Source organism: Sinohyriopsis cumingii, chromosome 7, assembly GCF_028554795.1.
Source record: "Sinohyriopsis cumingii isolate HCF-2022 chromosome 7, ASM2855479v2, whole genome shotgun sequence".
NCBI classification, from domain to species: domain Eukaryota; kingdom Metazoa; phylum Mollusca; class Bivalvia; order Unionida; family Unionidae; genus Sinohyriopsis; species Sinohyriopsis cumingii.
The window spans coordinates 86982948-86999641 of NC_142967.1; the positions used below are offsets into that span (position 1 = coordinate 86982948).

General features: G+C 35.2%; 1 protein-coding gene across 1 annotated transcript in view; it reads left to right on the top strand.

Annotated features, from left to right (window-relative positions):
- LOC149795669 (endothelin-converting enzyme 1-like) overlaps positions 1-16694 on the top strand; it is a 119996-nt gene that overhangs the window by 94489 nt on the left and 8813 nt on the right. Inside the window, exons 9-15 of the mRNA XM_089963837.1 lie at positions 960-1108; positions 1993-2087; positions 11375-11493; positions 13019-13117; positions 13667-13744; positions 15101-15201; positions 15871-15981. Of these exons, the coding sequence (XP_089819963.1) occupies positions 960-1108; positions 1993-2087; positions 11375-11493; positions 13019-13117; positions 13667-13744; positions 15101-15201; positions 15871-15981 (752 nt within the window). The remainder of the gene's footprint in view (positions 1-959; positions 1109-1992; positions 2088-11374; positions 11494-13018; positions 13118-13666; positions 13745-15100; positions 15202-15870; positions 15982-16694) is intronic.

Below are 16694 nucleotides of genomic sequence, written 5' to 3' on the forward strand. Positions count from 1 at the left end.
TACATTGGCTTGTGCATACTGTTACACATTGTCCCCAGGGTGCTGCAGTACGGTAGAAAATGAATATTTAGAAATAATTACATGTTGTTGTTTTTTTTTTTCTTCAAGAATGATCTTATATTTGCCTTTCTTATAACTGTCTTTTGTGTGTTCAGTTTACGGAATTGCTGGTATTAATATTACTTGAATGGACTGACAGGGATGATAAGTGTCCCTTCTCAAAGCACGTGCTCCCTTTTTCTAATGATTGCATGTCAACCCCTTTTTTGTTATCAAAGCTGCTCGAAAACAGAGATAATTGTTTTGAAAACATTTTTTTCATAGAAAATCTATAAATATTATGTTCTCTTTTGCGCAGAATGTCTTGGAAAATTATCATTTATTTATAGGAACATATTTTCGATGCGGTTAAATTTAGATCTCAGGGTGGAGAGTACGATGCGTTTCTAACATCGTCAACGTACTTCAGATGCATGGTTTTCTATGTGTTTTGATGACAAAACATACCTCGTTTTTATCTACCATAACGCCAAACGTCTGAGTCACGCAGGTTCGGTATATCTTTTGTGTCTCATACTAATGGTAATGTCTTGTCCATTTTCGTCTTTCTTTTGCAGTGTCAACCTGACGTTCTCAAATCTAGTTAAACCTATGTAAATCCATTATTTTCCTACGTATATAAAACAGCGCATTGTACCACATAACAAATACACACCAGCAAATACTGGCCTGGTTAACACATGTTTAACTTCATTCAAGAAACATCTAAATGATAATTAAACGAGACCATTGCCAATATAGACGTGCCCATATTTCTGACGTTTGACATAACGTTTGGACAATGTTTTCATAACAAAACATAAAATTATTGAAAGTTTTTAAGTAATGCGAGAAAAGTGTAGATTAAAGTAATTGAAATCTACTTGAATATTATGTGAGTTTTATATTTTGCATTTTAGCTAGACTGGAAAATGTATTTAAACAGCATATTGAGAACACAAGACAAACAAATCACATCTGAAACTGACGTTGTTTTACTGCATGACAAAGCCTTCAGCCACGTGTGTAAAGTTGTTGAAACCTACAAGACAAACAAAACCTTGGAAAGGTATGCTTTGCTAGTAAAAACATTTTATTTAATTTTATGAAAACTTGAAATGTTATTGTTCTAGAGAAATGTGACAATACGTTACCCAGCCCTCATGTGAACATTATACAGATGTTTGCTCGTTTTCCTTTATATCCTAAAAGTAAGACCTAATTAATATCGGTGTACTTCCCAAGGTCTGTACTTGTGTAATTTTATCTCACAAACTACAGAAATAAGCTCAATGTCATTTTAACTAATGCAGACTTTTGTTTTGGTCTAATTTCTCTCTGACTAGATTGATTGCAAGAAATATTCATGACCTGATATAAACATAAAATTAGATATTTAAATTGTATCTGATGTTCGCGTTCTTACGCTTCCCTTACATGTTTAAATTCGAATTTAGTCTACTGTTATACTACATTACAGAGATGTAATACATTTTATTTAATTATTTATTTTAATTTCAATAAGTGTCTTATTAGCGAATAAATTTGAATGTAGAATTAATTATGTTTTAATAACTATTCATTTAAGACATATTCTGTGCATACAATATTCGATAATAATTTTAGTTTTCATACATGCCGTCTGTCTCATTAGAGTTTTCATACATGCCGTCTGTCTCATTAGAGTTTTCATACATGCCGTCTGTCTCATTAGATTTTCATACATGCCGTCTGTCTCATTAGAGTTTTTATACATACCGTCTGTCTCATTAGAGTTTTCATACATGCCGTCTGTCTCATTAGAGTTTTCATACATGCCGTCTGTCTCATTAGATTTTCATACATGCCGTCTGTCTCATTAGAGTTTTCATACATGCCGTCTGTCTCATTTGATTTTCATACATGCCGTCTGTCTCATTAGAGTTTTTATACATGCCGTCTGTCTCATTTCAGCATTTTGTTTATCTATCTAAAGTTAAGACTGGCGAGATCCATCAAGCCCTATTTCGATTTCAGCACATTCCAGGCGAACATTGACCCAGACGAAGGTAAACTATTTTTAAATTTTTTTTTGAAACCTTTAAAATTTTAATTCTTTAGTTAAGATTCTTATTCGTATCATAATTATTAATCTAGAGGTGTTATTGTTTGGGTCAAACGTTTAAAAGTCACGGTCACAGTAGCTGCAAGAAAAAACTGTAATGCACCATCAATTTTGATCATGGGTAAGTTTCTTGACCAAACGTTATGGAAGAAATCTATACAGTGTGAGTTCTAAACGCCCGAGTTCGATCACGATCATGGTAAATCTAGTTAGAAAATAATTCTTTAGGAACATTCATTTTTTTTTCTTCTCAAAGCCACATACCTTGACCAGAGTTTTAAGCCACTGAAACCCCGCTGGTCAGTAATCTCCAGAGTTTAGCATACTTGCTAGTGCCTAAATACAGGAATATTCAGCAGACAGCAGGCATATAATGTACCATTCACTGTATTCTTGGTCTAACTAAATCTAAATCAAATCATCCGATGATCATTACTAGCTACAGTTGGAAGACTGAACATACATACATACATACATACATACATACATACATACATGCATGCATCCATCAGTCCATACATCCAAGCATCCATCCAGCCAGCCATCCATCCTTCCATCCATCAGTCAATAAATCAATCCATCTATCCATCCATTCTTCCATCCACCCATACATACATACATACATACATACATACATACATTCATGCATGCATGCATACATACATACATACCCATCCATCCATCTATCCATCAGTCCATACATCCAAGCATCCATCCAGCCAGCCATCCATCCTTCCATCCATCAATCAATAAATCAATCCATCCATCCATCCATTCTTCCATCCACCCATACATACATACATACATACATACATACATACAATACAATACATACATACATACATACATACATACATACATACATACATACATACATACATACATACATACATACATACATACATTCATACATACATACATACATACATACATTCATACATACATACATACAAAATAAGTTGCTTTTCTTTTTTTGTTGACTCACACCTTTTTAATCAATCCATTCTAACACGCAATTCAAATGTATGCCCATTGTTTTGATCCATTCGGTCTGTCCTATATGTGTGTTTTTGTAGATGCCGGTTTAAACTGTTTCAGTGTTGTCATGTCATGAGTTGTACTTGTATCTATTTCTAATTGCATCCATTACAAGCTTGTAGTACAAATAAATGAAAATCCGTCTCATTTGTTCCATCCCTTAGTACTACATAATTCGACACCAATGTTATTAACAGCTTCTCAATCAATACATTTCTTTGTATGTTGGAGATTGTTCAGCCCCAGCATGTAACTTGTCAAATTCAACAAATGTATCATTTGTATTATTTAGTTGAGAAATTGCAGGTTGCCTCAATAGCTGTATATCATGCTTTAATCCGTATTTATTATGTCCCAGTTTACCACGGTCTTTTTGGTTACTTTGATTAAAGCAAACCTTTTCTATCATTTGACAGGGTAACTTATCTCTTAAAGTCGTTCAGTTTTTGGGGGGCATTTCAAGTTTTGTAATTTTTATTTCAGAATTTGTTATAATATGTTTGAGAGAAGAATGTACTTCAAAAGCATCGAAATATATTCATCTGCTTCTAAGCATTATGATACATTTAAATGTAACAAATTGTACAGAACAAGGCAAACAGAACGGAAGGGTGTTGGCATGGTTGTTTATTACAGGGTCAACATTCATGGAGGGTTTTAAATTGCATATATTTGGTGTAAATTAGATATAAATGACTGTACCCTTGAGACGACACCTATATGTTGTCTCTATTTGTCTCTTTTTGTTTCTGTTTGTCTCTAGAGGAGACTCTATTTGTCTCTAGCGGAGAATCTTTGTCTCTAGAGGAGTCTCTATTTGACTCTAGAGGAGACTATTTGTCTCTAGCGGAGACTCTTTGTCTCTAGAGGAGTCTCTGTTTGACGCTAGAGGAGACTCCGTCTCTAGAGGAGACTCTTTGTCTCTAGAGGAGACTATTTGTCCTCTGTGTCTCTAGAGGAGACTCTGTCTGTAGAGGAAACTTTTTGTCTCTAGAGGAGACTCTATTTGTCTCTAGAGACTCTTTGTCTCTAGAGGAGACTCTATTTGTCTCTAGAGGATTATGCAGTAGAAAGATCTCATATGCGGCAATATTTATGATTGAATTCCAATTTTAGCCAGTAAGTATTCAATGAATGGTTGAATATTATAAAGTTAATTTTGATGCAAGAACAGCACAAAAAACAGACTGCGTAGAAAATTATGATTTCTTGCTTTTTGAAAATGAAATTGCTTTAATTATCGATGATGATGTTAAAAAAGTATCTCTTGTTTAAAAAAATGAATATGTTTAGAAATTGTTTTTGTAGTCTTATTTAAAGCAAATGACCTTAATGACGTAATGACAGTCTGGGTCAAGAGAACGATTTAGGCAATACTACTGTCCAAAGAATCTCATTCATACAATGCAGGATGAATTATTTTCAATTTTCTTTATAACCAATGATTGTAAAAGTAAGGTGATGCATTATTATAACTAATTGTCATTATGATGAATTAAAAATGCCCCATATTCAGTCTTTCCGTCCAAACACTCAAACTTTTATGGATTAGACAAATATCATTAAAAATACGAGTGAACCAATTTAATGAAATACTAAAAACGAAAATGGATCAATATTTATCAATAAGATATTGATGGAGAATTACCTTTTAAAGTCTAGAACTAATGGAATTGTGCACTAAATAAGAGCTGACAATACAATAACTAGAAATTGATACATTCACATACTTTTTACAGTTACGGATGATACAGGTCTTTTGATTTTTTAGTTCAGAATCGTTCATGTCTATGCAAATAGATTCTTTACTGCAAACAGTTCAGCATATTGTCTTGGGACATCATGAAATGAGCAGTAAGAAACAATGAGTGATTTAATAGGTATACATATACAAGATATACAGGATAATAAGGCCATTATGGAAATATATGATGTCTAATGTATACCGCCATTATTTATACCAAATACTTATACAGGACAATAAGGCCGTTACGGAAAGATCTGATGTCTAGTATATACAGACGTTATTAAAACCAAACACATATAAAGGACAATAAGGCCGTTACGGAGAGATCTGATGTCTGGTGTATACAGACGTTATTTAAGCCAAACACATATAAAGGACAATAAGGCATTTACGGAAAGATCTGATGTCTGGTGTATACAGACGTTATTTAAGCCAAACACATACAAAGGACAATAAGGCCTTTACGGAAAGATCTGATGTCTGGTGTATACAGACGTTATTTAAGCCAAACACATATAAAGGACAATAAGGCCTTTACGGAAAGATCTGATGTCTGGTGTATACAGACGTTATTTAAGCCAAACACATATAAAGGACAATAAGGCCTTTACGGAAAGATCTGATGTCTGGTGTATACAGACGTTATTTAAGCCAAACACATATAAAGGACAATAAGGCCTTTACGGAAAGATCTGATGTCTAGTGTATACAGATGTTATTAAAACCAAATACATATGCAGGACAGTGCACCCACAAGACTGCCGAGCTGTGCACACAACTATCCAAAAATGTTTGTATTTCCATGTCCAGAACGCCAGTGGAAAATTCATGTGTTGTAAGCTGGTCACGTCTTGCATGTACCCATATGAAGTGAAGTGCTCTGTAATGAACCCATATGAAGTGGAGTGCTCTCTAATGAACCCATATGAAGTGGCGTGCTCTCTAATGAACCCATATGAAGTGGCGTGCTCTCTAATGAGCCCATATGAAGTGGAGTGCTCTCTAATGAACCCATATGAAGTGGAGTGCTCTCTAATGAACCCATATGAAGTGGAGTGCTCTCTAATGAACCCATATGAAGTGGAGTGCTCTCTAATGAACCCATATGAAGTGGAGTGCTCTCTAATGAACCCATATGAAGTGGAGTGCTCTCTAATGAACCCATATGAAGTGGAGTGCTCTCTAATGAACCCATATGAAGTGGAGTGCTCTCTAATGAACCCATATGAAGTGGAGTGCTCTCTAAATGAACCCATATGAAGTGAAAATCTCTCTAATGAGCCCATATGAAGTGAAGTGCTCTCTAATGAACCCATATGAAGTGGAGTGCTCTCTAATGAACCCATATGAAGTGAAGTGCTCTCTAATTAACCCATATGAAGTGGAGTGCTCTCTAAAAAACCCATATGAAGTGAAGTGCTCTCTAATTAACCCATATGAAGTGGAGTGCTCTCTAATGAACCCATATGAAGTGGAGTGCTCTCTAAAAAACCCATATGAAGTGAAGTGCTCTCTAATGTACCCATATGAAGTGGCGTGCTCTCTAATGAACTCATATGAAGTGGAGTGCTCTCTAATGAACCCATATGAAGTGAAGTGCTCTCTAATGAACCCATATGAAGTGAAGTGCTCTCTAATTAACCCATATGAAGTGAAGTGCTCTCTAATTAACCCATATGAAGTGAAGTGCTCTCTAATGTACCCATATGAAGTGGCGTGCTCTCTAATGAACTCATATGAAGTGGAGTGCTCTCTAATGAACCCATATGAAGTGAAGTGCTCTCTAATGAACCCATATGAAGAGAAGTGCTCTCTAATTAACCCATATGAAGTGAAGTGCTCTCTAATTAACCCATATGAAGTGAAGTGCTCTTTAATTAACCCATATGAAGTGGAGTGCTCTCTAATGAACCAATATGAAGTGGAGTGCTCTCTAATGAACCCATATGAAGTGAAGTGCTCTCTAATGAATCCATATGAACTAAAGTGCTCTCTAATATACCCATATGAAGTGAAGTGCTCTCTAATGTACCCATATGAAGTGGCGTGCTCTCTAATGAATTCATATGAAGTGGAGTGCTCTCTAATGAACCCATATGAAGTGAAAATCTCTCTAATGAACCCATATGAAGTGAAGTGCTCTCTAATGAACCCATATGAAGTGGAGTGCTCTCTAATGAACCCATATGAAGTGAAAATCTCTCTAATGAACCCATATGAAGTGAAGTGCTCTCTAATTAACCCATATGAAGTGGAGTGCTCTCTAATGAACCCATATGAAGTGGAGTGCTCTCTAATGAACCCATATGAAGTGGAGTACTCTCTGAAAAACCCATATGAAGTGAAGTGCTCTCTACTGAACCCATATGAAGTGGAGTGCTCTCTAATGAACCCATATGAAGTGGAGTGCTCTCTAATGAACCCATATGAAGTGAAAATCTCTCTAATGAACCCATATGAAGTGAAGTGCTCTCTAATTAACCCATATGAAGTGGAGTGCTCTCTAATGAACCCATATGAAGTGGAGTGCTCTCTAATGAACCCATATGAAGTGGAGTACTCTCTGAAAAACCCATATGAAGTGAAGTGCTCTCTAATGAACCCATATGAAGTGGAATGCTCTCTAATGAACCCATATGAAGTGAAGTGCTCTCTAATTAACCCATATGAAGTGAAGTGCTCTCTAATGTACCCATATGAAGTGGCGTGCTCTCTAATGAACTCATATGAAGTGGAATGCTCTCTAATGAACCCATATGAAGTGAAGTGCTCTCTAATTAACCCATATGAAGTGAAGTGCTCTCTAATTAACCCATATGAAGTGAAGTGCTCTCTAATGTACCCATATGAAGTGGCGTGCTCTCTAATGAACTCATATGAAGTGGAGTGCTCTCTAATGAACCCATATGAAGTGGAGTGCTCTCTAATGAACCCATATGAAGTGAAAATCTCTCTAATGAACCCATATGAAGTGAAGTGCTCTCTAATGAACCCATATGAAGTGGAATGCTCTCTAATGAACCCATATGAAGTGAAGTGCTCTCTAATTAACCCATATGAAGTGGCGTGCTCTCTAATGAACCCATATGAAGTGGAGTGCTCTCTAATGAACCCATATGAAGTGAAGTGCTCTCTAATTAACCCATATGAAGTGAAGTGCTCTCTAATTAAACCATATGAAGTGAAGTGCTCTCTAATGAACTCATATGAAGTGGAGTGCTCTCTAATGAACCCATATGAAGTGAAAATCTCTCTAATGAACCCATATGAAGTGAAGTACTCTCTAATGAACCCATATGAAGTGGAGTGCTCTCTAATGAACCCATATGAAGTGAAGTGCTCTCTAATGAATCCATATGAACTAAAGTGCTCTCTAATATACCCATATGAAGTGAAATGCTCTCTAATGGACCCATATGAAGTGGCGTGCTCTGTAATGAACTCGTATGAAGTGGAGTGCTCTCTAATGAACCCATATGAAGTGAAAATCTCTCTAATGAACCCATATGAAGTGAAGTGCTCTCTAATTAACCCATATGAAGTGGAGTGCTCTCTAATGAACCCATATGAAGTGGAGTACTCTCTAATGAACCCATATGAAGTGAAAATCTCTCTAATGAACCCATATGAAGTGAAGTGCTCTCTAATTAACCCATATGAAGTGGAGTGCTCTCTAATGAACCCATATGAAGTGGAGTGCTCTCTAATGAATCCATATGAACTAAAGTGCTCTCTAATGAACCCATACGAAGTGAAGTGCTCTCTAATGAATCCATATGAACTAAAGTGCTCTCTAATATACCCATATGAAGTGAAGTGCTCTCTAATGTACCCATATGAAGTGGCGTGCTCTCTAATATACCCATATGAAGTGAAGTGCTCTCTAATTAACCCATATGAAGTGAAGTGCTCTCTAATGAACCCATATGAAGTGAAGTGCTCTCTAATGAATCCATATGAACTAAAGTGCTCTCTAATATACCCATATGAAGTGAAGTGCTCTCTAATGTACCCATATGAAGTGGCGTGCTCTCTAATGAACTCATATGAAGTGGAGTGCTCTCTAATGAACCCATATGAACTGAAAATCTCTCTAATGAACCCATATGAAGTGAAGTGCTCTCTAATGAACCCATATGAAGTGAAGTGATCTCTAATGTACCCATATGAAGTGAAGTGCTTTCTAATCAACCCATATGAAGTGAAGTTATCTCTAATGTACCCATATGAAGTGAAGTGCTTTCTAATCAACCCATATGAAGTGAAGTGCCCTCAATGAACCCATATGAAGTGAAGTGCTTTCTAATTAACCCATATGAAGTGAAGTGCTCTCTAATGAACCCATATGAAGTAAAGTTCTCTCTAATATACCCATATGAAGTGAAGTTCTCTCTAATGTACCCATATGAAGTGAAGTTATCTCTAATGAACCCATATGAAGTGAATTGCTCTCTGATGAACCCATATGAAGTGAAGTTATCTCTAATGTACCCATATGAAGTGAAGTACTCTCTAATGAACCCATATGAAGTGAATTGCTTTCTAATGAACCCATATGAAGTGAAGTTATCTCTAATGTACCCATGTGAAGTGGAATGCTTTCTAATGAACCCGTATGAAGTGGAGTGCTTTCTAATCAACCCATATGAAGTGAAGTGCCCTCTAATGAACCCATATGAAATGAATGTGCTCTCTAATGAACCTATATGAAGTGCATTATCCACATGATGTGGACTGTTGTATCGGTCTTTGCACACACAAGACCTGAAAGAAGAAAAATTGAAAAGCAGAACCAGGCAGTAGGAAGTGCTATGATGATGTGCCAAACGAAGTGAAGAAAGCACAGAATTTCAAACTGGATATTGTATAACTCAGGCGGATATATTTCTCAAAGGGATATGACTGGCACCTGCCCAAGACCCGAATAATACTGTCTGATAGACGATCATTATTTAGCACCCTGATGCTGCCCCAATCCTAAAAGTATGAGTTCTAAATAACTGAGGATTAAACCCGCACTTCACAAGCAATGTGGTTGTCTTGGTTGAACTCCTGCCTAGTTGTGGGCACCCCACCCCACCCCCCACGGAGGTAAGGAAGAGTGGTCCCAAATGCCAACCCAGTAGATGTCAATAGTGACGCAGTGCATGGACAGGGCACTGGTCTTGTACTTTTTGGGGCATGATACTTATGAAAAAAAGGGGGTACCATTCTATAGACTATTCTGATCACTCACCACGGTGAATTTCTCTGTTAGATCTTTCATTTCTAATATTACATGTACATTATGATCTATTCATGAAGGTAAATTTAGATGGAACCGGAAATATGATGTTGTGTGGCTTCTTTATTTTGATTTTTAGCTTTGAAGATACAGAAGACAACGAGAAATAGAGGGAGACATAGAAACGGAAAAAATACCTGTTTACAGAAAAAAACAAAAAAATAAAAGAAAATAAATGTGTGTGTGTGTGTGTGTGTGTGATGTTTTGGATTTTTAACGTAGCTTTAACAATTGTTCAGTCATATCGCTACGATGTCTGCAGTGTGGCAGTTAATAATGATGCATAGCACTGGGGCATCATGCCGCAGACTTGTCGCATGATGTTCCACCCAGTCGCATCATCCTGACACCAGGCCGACCACTCCCAACACTAACCTCTTAATGCTGAGGCAGCTGCTAGTACCACTTTTATAAGTCTTTGGTATGACTAGGCCGGGACTAAATAAATATGTACTAATCCGTTAATTGAAAGATACGGGCACTCTACATAAATATAAAGGCTATATGTAATAAGTAATTCAAGCAAATCAAATAGTGTAGTAACATAGTTGCATCATAAATGTATATACAGTAGAATTAAACATCAAAAGGAAGCAATATGGTTTACAAAAACGTTTGTTGATGAGCAAATATTTAAATCAACCTAAAGATTTAACTTTCATCATAAGGTTTTATTACAAATTCAAAGTAGCTTGCATCAGTACATTGTAATGTCTTTTACAAGCGTAAAGATAAGTGTATAATCTTTGTAAATGCATAAACAAATGTATGATACTACTGACAGTCTGGCATGTGCTTTATAACTTTAAATCTTGCTGATCTCGTATTTTTGTTGTTTTTGATTAATAAATGTGAAATGAGGCTGTTACAACTTCTACCATTATATTTGCTACTGTGGTATTTAAATTAATATGAATAACCTTGATTCAAGACGTATTCTCAATATATATTCATGGGTGCTTTGTCTTGCAGCACCTTAAATTCATATTAGCTCATTACCTTGTGAAACAAGACAAAGTATTTATCATTTTCATTAACATAATTATAATCCATCTCTTTCTGCATGAAATAAAATTACAAATAAGCTAGGATAGAGAATTGTTTTTCTAATTGATTGATATCTGCGAATTCGTATGCCACAGTGAAATTCTTGTTGTTACAGAGTTGGATTTAGAGGGAGAACATTGGAGACGATGCACCTTTTACACCAATAAAGCACTAGGGTTTGCTACTGGAGCTATATATGTTAACGGTAGTGAAAAAGAGACAACGGTGACCCAGGTACGTGCTTCTACTTAAACTGAGCAGAAACGTAAAATTATTCATCTGTCTTGTGATGGGAGCATTATACTATATCAATTTTGTATATTATCTATACCTGAAATCAAGAAATGACACTCATGTATATGTGTGTGTGTGTGTGTGTGTGTGTGTGTGTGTGTGTGTGTGTGTTAATATTCAATTTGATCAGTACCGAATGTAGATGAAGACACGATTATGGTGATAATTATGCTCCTGTATATATAACGATGTATGCTTTAATATAAAGTTTAATTACTGTACAAATAGCAGGGTCCTAAAATGTCAGTAAAACTTGAGAAATATACATGATCCTTTAAGTGTAAAAAATATGTCACAGTGACCATTTTATACTATACCGCAACGCTCCACAAGTTGCAGGCACGTATCAAGTACCACGTATATACAAGGAACAATGTAAAACTTACCTAAATATGAAAAGTATGCATGATCACTTGAGTACAAAAAGGCGTCCACGTGAACCTGAGCTCTGTACGTCCGTTTTCTACTCCTCGAGAGTCATGTACATATATGATTTAATGGACGTACAGACAACATTATCCAGTTACGACTCTAACTAACGGAAAAGCGCGAAAACCAGCAAATTCTGTAAAATGGAACTAATAGAAAGTGAAAAATTAAAAATAACATTCAAAATTGGGAATAAAATTCTAAATAGTCCTAAAAGTTGTAATACAAGTCCAAAATATCAAGTATTCCAAATGAGTTCATGTGATGCTCCGAATGAAGTTCAATCTATTAATCTTGGTGTATCACTATGATATAATCCAAAATGTCCTTTAATGAATTCACAGTAATTTCACAGCAGCTACAAAATCCTGGTAAGATTGTAATTCCAATTAATTAATTGAAATAAATAAATTAAATCCTTCAAATTAATTGAACACAACTATTTGACTACACTACGACTGATGTGTATGCTAGGAGTAACTAATCTTAAGCAAATCATCACTCGAATAACAAACTAAAATGCAATTTCAGAAGCAGAATTTGGGGGCGAATAATACTTTCGAATCGGTCTAAGTATGTCACCAATATCAAGTACATTAGCAGCCAGCCTCTCAGGAATTAGATCCGCCTTTTTTTTTTAAAGAAAACCACTGACCTGAACTCATATCTCATCAACATATTTACATCTTTCTTGAAACCGTATGATGTGTTTATTAAAATGACTTCGTCTTAAAGTACAAGCTCACAACTATAACAAATTAGTACTTAATGTTATTTATTAAAGTACCCTTACAATCTATAATCATGAAAACTAACGCACATGATATAGATATACATAACATGTTAAATGTAGGTCAAAGGAACTTGCTGATAGCATGGTGCTTGAAAAAAGTAACAAAATATATCGTTTAAATTTCTGGTTGAAGAATGTTCTTCAAGATGAGTGCACATATCTTTTTACATGTTTTACTCTCTTTTTGGTTATCCCCATTTCTGCGCCCTGAAAAAGAATATTTATGATATAGTTTATTATCAGATCAAACAGTTGGTGGATTACATCAAACTAGCCTTCAAAGACTACTTGCTTCGGAAAATTTGGATAGATGATAAGACTCGAGCACTTGCAGCCAAAAAGGTACAGTAACATGCAAATATAGAAAACGAATTTAGCAGCAGTAAATACACATTGTTTTTCTTTTTATAATGCGCACTTGAAACTTGCTTTATTTGGAAATTTAATGCTAAAACTATTTACACCAAACGATGTGTCATTGTCTAAAATCAACTGTACAAAAATACCGTTTTCATTGTAGATGTGCAATATGTAGATCAAATGGCATGGACTCTAATCAGTCGGTAGATTATGCGATGGCAGATCATGGTCCTTATTGTTTGCGGTTGGACTTGATTTTTAAATTAGTGTGTATTCTTTGCTCTATGTTTCTGCACATGCGGTATCTTTATCAATTGAAGCACCAATCCAATCCAATAACTGCGTATCCTTCATTTTCACCATATCTACATAGTAAGCAATAATACTGATGCTGAATTATGAAAAGGATGAAGATAGAGAGTAAAGGTGTAAATTCACAACTTAATTTATTTTCAACAAATATTCAATAATAAAGGCTAATTTTGCAATGGAATGCTTTTGGTTTTGAATGAAGTTTGTTTCGATTTGTAGATAGACGATATAATTGAAAAAGTGAGCTATCCGGAGTATATTTTGAACTCTACCTTCCTTGACCAGTACTATGAGAAGGTAAATTCTAGAGGTTTATTGAAGACACTACATAAAGGTACTACATAAAGATACTACCTAAAGTACTACCTAAAGGTACTACCTAAAGGTACTACGCAAAGGTACTACATAAAGGTACTACCTAAAGGTACTACATAAAGGTGCTACCTAATGGTACTACATAAAGGTACTACATAAAACAGTATCTGACTATAGAGTTGGTGGGTTGGTGGACAATTGTAAAAGAACAGTTTTACGTAAGAAAAGCACTTACAAAAGGTTCTGGGCTTCTCACAGAACATTCTTAACAATATGTGACTAGTTGTAGGTGGAAACTGCTCGGCAGACCTCCATTATTGCAAGACAGATGCCATCTTAAAAATCTTGTTATCGGATATCAACACCTTGTGAAGAAATTTCAAACCGTGGGCCTAAATGACATTGGGGTTAAGTTACAGGTCACTGCTCGCATTTTTGTACTTCATTGAGCTCATGAACACAGCTAGTTGTATATATGTAAGAGATTTTGCCAAGGGGTTGTGTTTAGCTGAATTCCAATAAACGACTCAAACACTGATTTTAATCACCAAGGTCTTGACTCAGATATTAATGATACTGCCATGTTGGTATGATAACACAACCAAATATAAATGTTTTTTTTATCAAACCCAGTTTGTAGATATAGCTGAAGAATACAAAATAATGCTAATACCTCCGTAACCTGAGCAGGGGGTGGCGTTTGAAAAGTGACAAATTTATCAAGGTATATTTCGACATTGTCTGAGACAGTTAAGTTCATTAATCTTCCATCCATGGTCTCGAGGTCAAAAGCAATGGCAAGAATGTTATACTTCACTTATATGTGCCTTGCTAACTCGCACATGTACAAAATAGTGTACTCATCAAAATTGGTATTCTGGTGTTTCTGAAGAATCCCACTGTAGTTTTCAATACTCAACGTTTACGAGAATATGACAGACGAAACTGAGTTGTCGTTGATTCCTAGAATTCTTGAAAAGCCATTAGAGTGTCGATCCCTTGTAGGTACCTTTCTTATTTGTTTTTGATTTCTGCTTTCTTTTTACTTTGTTCACTATTGCAGGGAAAGGGTCTTTTACAATAAACATTTTGATACTCTATAAAAAGGGAAGACACTTTATTTCTGATCATTAAGTTATACTCATTCATGTAGAAAAGTAATACATGATTCTGAATTTCTTAGATTCTAAGGACAAATTGAATTTAAGAATGTATTCCTCTATTCTATGTTAGTGAACTATAATATCGGGCATCTTCATCTTGTTTGTTAAATTTTGTTTTTGCAACTCAATAAAATGGTCAGTTAGATGTATATAATATTTTCGAAACATATTGCAGTTTACAATCGGGCCTGATTGGTTTCAAAATGTGATACATTGGAGATCGTTTGCAGTCAAGAATATCGGTATCATGTATTGGCAGAAATACAACAGAAGCAGGTAATCTTCGAGATGTGTAAGAAATGTATTACTCATATTGCCTTGATGACCTGGGATTATTTTAAAAATAAATTCTGTAAACAAGTAACAAGATTAATGGACTTTGTTTTTAAATCCTATACAACATATATTTTGTAATGGTGTATATTTTTAAAGATTTGAATTATGTGTACTAATTGGTTCAGAAAATGACAAGTTGTACCACATCAATGCTGAGTAGAAAAACAATTTTATAAATTGGAGTTTTAGGGAACTTAAAGCATTTCCAGTACTTAACATAAGCTTCCAAATACATACATGGTAATTTTTAATATCACGTGGTGCAGTTTTATGTACATCACGTCATTCATCTAAATAATGTACAAATGATTATTTCTACGGTGCTAACATTTCGTGAATCTGATCTCGTGACATTTTTAAGTGTTTTATTTTCGCTCCACTGTACATATTACATTATTCTTTATTAACCAACCACTACTAATGAATTTCTCATTAAATTTTCACGATTTTGTTTTCTTTTTGTAAATGGCTAATTAGTTGCAAATTTATCGAAAGCAATATCGACGTAAATGAACCGCTATATTTTATGTACGTATGTGTATCCTCTTTATATATGAAATAATGGTACTCCGTCTTTATTTTTACTCTTTGTCTTCTTATCAAATGTAGCTGGATAAATTCACCCATGACTGTAGAGTCGGACTATTCTCCTGAAAGGAACGAAATTCTTTTCCCGATTGCGATGCTGCATCCGCCGGTCTACACTTCAGATGGGCCAAGGTAATTGAGTAATTGCAATTCCATACAATTCAGTTGGAATAACTTCAATCAAACATTGATTAATATATATTTTGAGAAGTCCCATTAATAAGATATTTCCACTCTAGTCTCTGCGTGGCAATTTTAGGCGACCCTGATTGTTAAGAGAAAGACGTCATTATTTTAACCAATGTGATCTAGCCTTTACATGAAAATGTGGCAAAATAATGGGCATGTGAACGTAACTGTGCACAAAAACAAACAATGAAATTTGGCATAAAATAATATAATTAAGTTAATACACATTACGGTTTACAATACAGCGTGGGTTGTTTCATTCATTCACTGCTTTTATCGAACAAAAGACAGCATGTCAGCATTGTTACGTCTAGGGGCTTAAATTTAAAATATAACTTCATAGTGTCAAAAGACTCAAACAAAAATTATATTATAAATTCAGAAGCTGATACACAATTCCACAACAGTATCATAATTTTATGTTTTCCTGATCTTTCTGGTTCCATTAGGGAACTTTAGGCAGATATTGGGTGAAAGTAACGCTTTTGTGAAAGCTCAATTTAAAAGTTTTAGTTTGGAATGTATTTTGATCTTTTATGAAAATTTTATTACACATAAAATCAATGACGCTCTCAATGGATCAAGATTTTGCACAGTGACATGTTTGGGGTTTTGAATTTTGGGTCTGTAAAACTGGTTTGGTCTGAAAACTGGAG